We start from the raw sequence: 3,254 nt of genomic DNA, 5'->3' as shown, positions 1-3,254 counted from the left end.
AAAAAAGAATACAAATTAAAAATAACAATTTATTAAACAACAATACACTTAAGAAAAAAATTCACAAAAGTCATCACAAAACTTACAATTTTTTGTTATTAAAATATTCTTGATTACAAAATTTAATTTTCTAGGAACCAACACACTTGCGTCAGCAGTAGGGGGTAATACTTTTATAGCTACAGTCTATCTGTATATATAAACAACTACTAAAAGCATAGAGTTACGAGATAAATACAATCGTAAGTTTAATTAATATATTTAACGATGTACGATACAACAGCGATACTAATAGTAGCCTATATGCACAAGTATGGCAGTAGCATAAAATTCCAGCAAACCACATGAAACCAAAGAACAGTCTGCTGACGCTTATAGTAATGTGACAGCGTGTATGAATTTTCTTGGTATCGCTTCGTTGTAAAAAAGTGTAGCCAAACTTTGAGAAACACTGTCACTCCTACTTTTCTTTGTCACTCAGGTATGTATTCTTTTTCTCTACGTACATTTTCTCTATCTCCTATGTTCTTTTATACAAATGTGACCTTAACAACCGTCTGTAAGACTAACAAGATTGTAACGAAGAACAACACTGAAGGAGGAATACTCTTCGAAGATTTATTGTCTTGCACCAGTGCTTTGGGTGCCACTACAGTTGGTATGGCAAATGCTTGATTATTACAACGGTTTAACTAAAAACAGAAAAATGATTTGATGAAGATGAAGCAAGGAATTCTAGTAAAGAACAGATAATGCACATGTAAATAATATTACAAGATTTAAAAAAAAAAGATTTAATAATCGAGTTAATTGTTTGAATTTTAAGTACAATTATTATCATTAAGAATGAAAAGGTAGACAGGCAAAATATGACCCTTCTTATGGCAAGTAATATCACCATTCATCATGCTAAATTTTATTTGAATCCATCTCATCAACGGTAACAATTTGATTACTTACGTCACAACACGTCGTCTCCGGAGAACCGATACATCCTGACTTACAGCCTCGAATGACTGCCTCAAAGGTGTTGCCCTTTGATACAACTGATGTGGAGCACTTATCATCAACACTATGACAGATGATCGTTTGAACTCTGAAAACAAATTAAATACGAACGACCACTCAAATATACTTGTAATTGCAATATTTTCAAACCGTTCAATGTTTCGTCGTTAACCTCATCGTCATGAAACATTTTCTCACATCGTCTTAAAACATTTCTCGTTTATTGAATTATACAAATTTACAAACGCTAAAATCAAACAGTTTTAAAATTTTTTAAATTTACAAAAGCCCAAAAGTTTTCGCTGAATAAATTTAATTACAGAATTACTATCATTATCTTACACAGCTAACTAAAGGCAAACTGAATTAAGGGTTAGAGTAACAGTGATGGACGTCTGATAAAATTTATTGATTTATTGCCGAATATGATAAAAAGAAGCCTTGTGAGGGTTTTGACGTGCAAGAACATGTTCATACAATGCATTAGAATCATGTTTTCTTTATGCTATAATCTTAAAAGCTTAATAATAATTGTACCTGTATTTTGTAGGATCCAGACACGCTTTGAGTGGTGTATCAGACTTATATGCGCAAACATAGCATTCCAGAGGGCGCATTTTAGTCGTCCTAGTTACTGGAATTGAACGCGTCGTATGCAGTGGTACAGCTGGTGCCCGCCTTCCCACACTTTCTTCAGCTTTATCTGCTATAAGATCATCTTCATCATCATCATCTTCGTTCTCATCACTATCGTTTGAATCGACTTTTCTTTTATGCAAAATGGACATGTTATTTAAACACTTATTTACTTGGTGGTAGCGATACCACCAACTCATAATTTATTCTACTGCCAAACAGTAATACTTTATATGACTGTGTTGTGGTTTCAACGATATCGAAGACAGAGTAATTTAGGTTTAAGGGACGTAAGATCTTAGTATGATATGGTTGGAATGTTAAACTTTGATCACTAAGAATTAGATGGCTCATTTCCCCGAAAGCCTTCGTCTTTAAAAGATTATATAAATAATATAACTGAATAACATTAATTGGACTTGATTTAATTTGTAGTCAAAGGGATTTATCGCTTCTATAGGTGTCATTAACAACTATGATTTATTTAACGAAATACTCTAAGACCGAAAGTCAAAACATTCTTCCCATTTTCAAAAAATGCTGTATTTCTCTAAAATTAAAAATCATAAACAATTATAAAGTTTGACAAAATAAATTCGCTGCGTTTTTTTGCGAGGTCCAGTGTTTTCTTTTCCGATAGTGATAGTTTTTACTTTGAATGCCAATAAGTAAGTGTTACGCTTTATTATTGGATAAATTAATCGAAATTAAGTATTAGGAACACACGGCTCAATCAACCCATACGCTTAACAATATGTTGCAACATAACTCTTCATAACAATAATATATAAAAGACTTAAAATATTATAAGCTTTACATTTCAAGTCACAATACAATGAATTATTTTATATATAAATTGAAAAAAAGATAAACGAATGAATAATAAGTTAAAGAAAACCAAATTGAAACAAACTCACTCGTCATCATCATCATCCTGTGATTTGGATATATAAGGTAGAAGTAAAAGGACCGCAAGCACCAAACAATACCTCCACCGAACCATGTCACTTTCTGGATAACTTCTACACTACAAAATTTATCCTCTCTTACACGATAGATTTGTCATTTTATAACCTAAACTGTTTAAAATCCATTTAGTGGTTGAAAATTTTATAACTGACAGCGGTCGACGAATTTTATGTTTGGAATTTTTCTTTTTGTTCTTCTTAAAAAGTTTTATTGATATTATAAACCTCTTTCGTTGATAGTATGTTAATAAATACTGATAACTAATTCAAACAATAATACCAACTTTGTAAGTTATTTTTATTTTTAAAGAGATATAAATACAGAAGACTTTATTTTATATTTAGTTGTCCCATAATTATTTCAAATCTCAACAAAAAGCAATTTATTCTTGCAAACACATTTGTAGTAAAATTTAAATTGACTAGTGTTGAAATCTAAACATATAAAAATAATTCGATCAATCCACATTCAAAAATCGTACAAACCACATTCAAAAATATATTATTAAATACGAATCTGGTTATGTTTAAAATGTGTTAGACATCTATCGACGAGTTTCCGAACTAGCTACTCGCAAATAGGTGGCGCTTGAACGTAAAAAGATCATAAAAGAAACTATAATATTATTATGAAAAATAAAA

The 3,254-nt window shown here is 30.8% G+C and overlaps 1 protein-coding gene across 1 annotated transcript; it reads right to left on the bottom strand.

The window, feature by feature from the left end:
- Positions 1–530: 530 nt before the first annotated feature.
- LOC126769757 (uncharacterized) lies at positions 531–2,647 on the bottom strand. The gene is made up of 4 exons (XM_050488675.1): positions 2,562–2,647; positions 1,546–1,776; positions 961–1,096; positions 531–692 (listed from the first exon to the last, which is right to left on the bottom strand). Exons 1-4 carry the CDS (start codon positions 2,645–2,647, stop codon positions 531–533), a joined length of 615 nt encoding a protein of 204 aa, XP_050344632.1.
- Positions 2,648–3,254: the final 607 nt, after the last annotated feature.

The sequence above is a fragment of the Nymphalis io genome, chromosome 7, assembly GCF_905147045.1.
Source record: "Nymphalis io chromosome 7, ilAglIoxx1.1, whole genome shotgun sequence".
Taxonomy (NCBI): domain Eukaryota; kingdom Metazoa; phylum Arthropoda; class Insecta; order Lepidoptera; family Nymphalidae; genus Nymphalis; species Nymphalis io.
Note: the sequence above shows the minus strand (reverse complement) of the source record. Positions and strands in the feature narration are given on the sequence as shown.

Excerpts from the sequence above, each read along its gene's own strand:
- LOC126769757 (XM_050488675.1), bottom strand. The coding sequence starts at position 2,647 with ATGGTTCGGTGGAGGTATTGTTTGGTGCTTGCGGTCCTTTTACTTCTA. Across the intron at positions 1,777-2,561 it reads CAGGATGATGATGATGACGA|AAAAGTCGATTCAAACGATA; the intron begins GTGAGTTTGTTT and ends TTTGCATAAAAG. Across the intron at positions 693-960 it reads CGGAGACGACGTGTTGTGAC|TTAAACCGTTGTAATAATCA; the intron begins GTAAGTAATCAA and ends TTCTGTTTTTAG.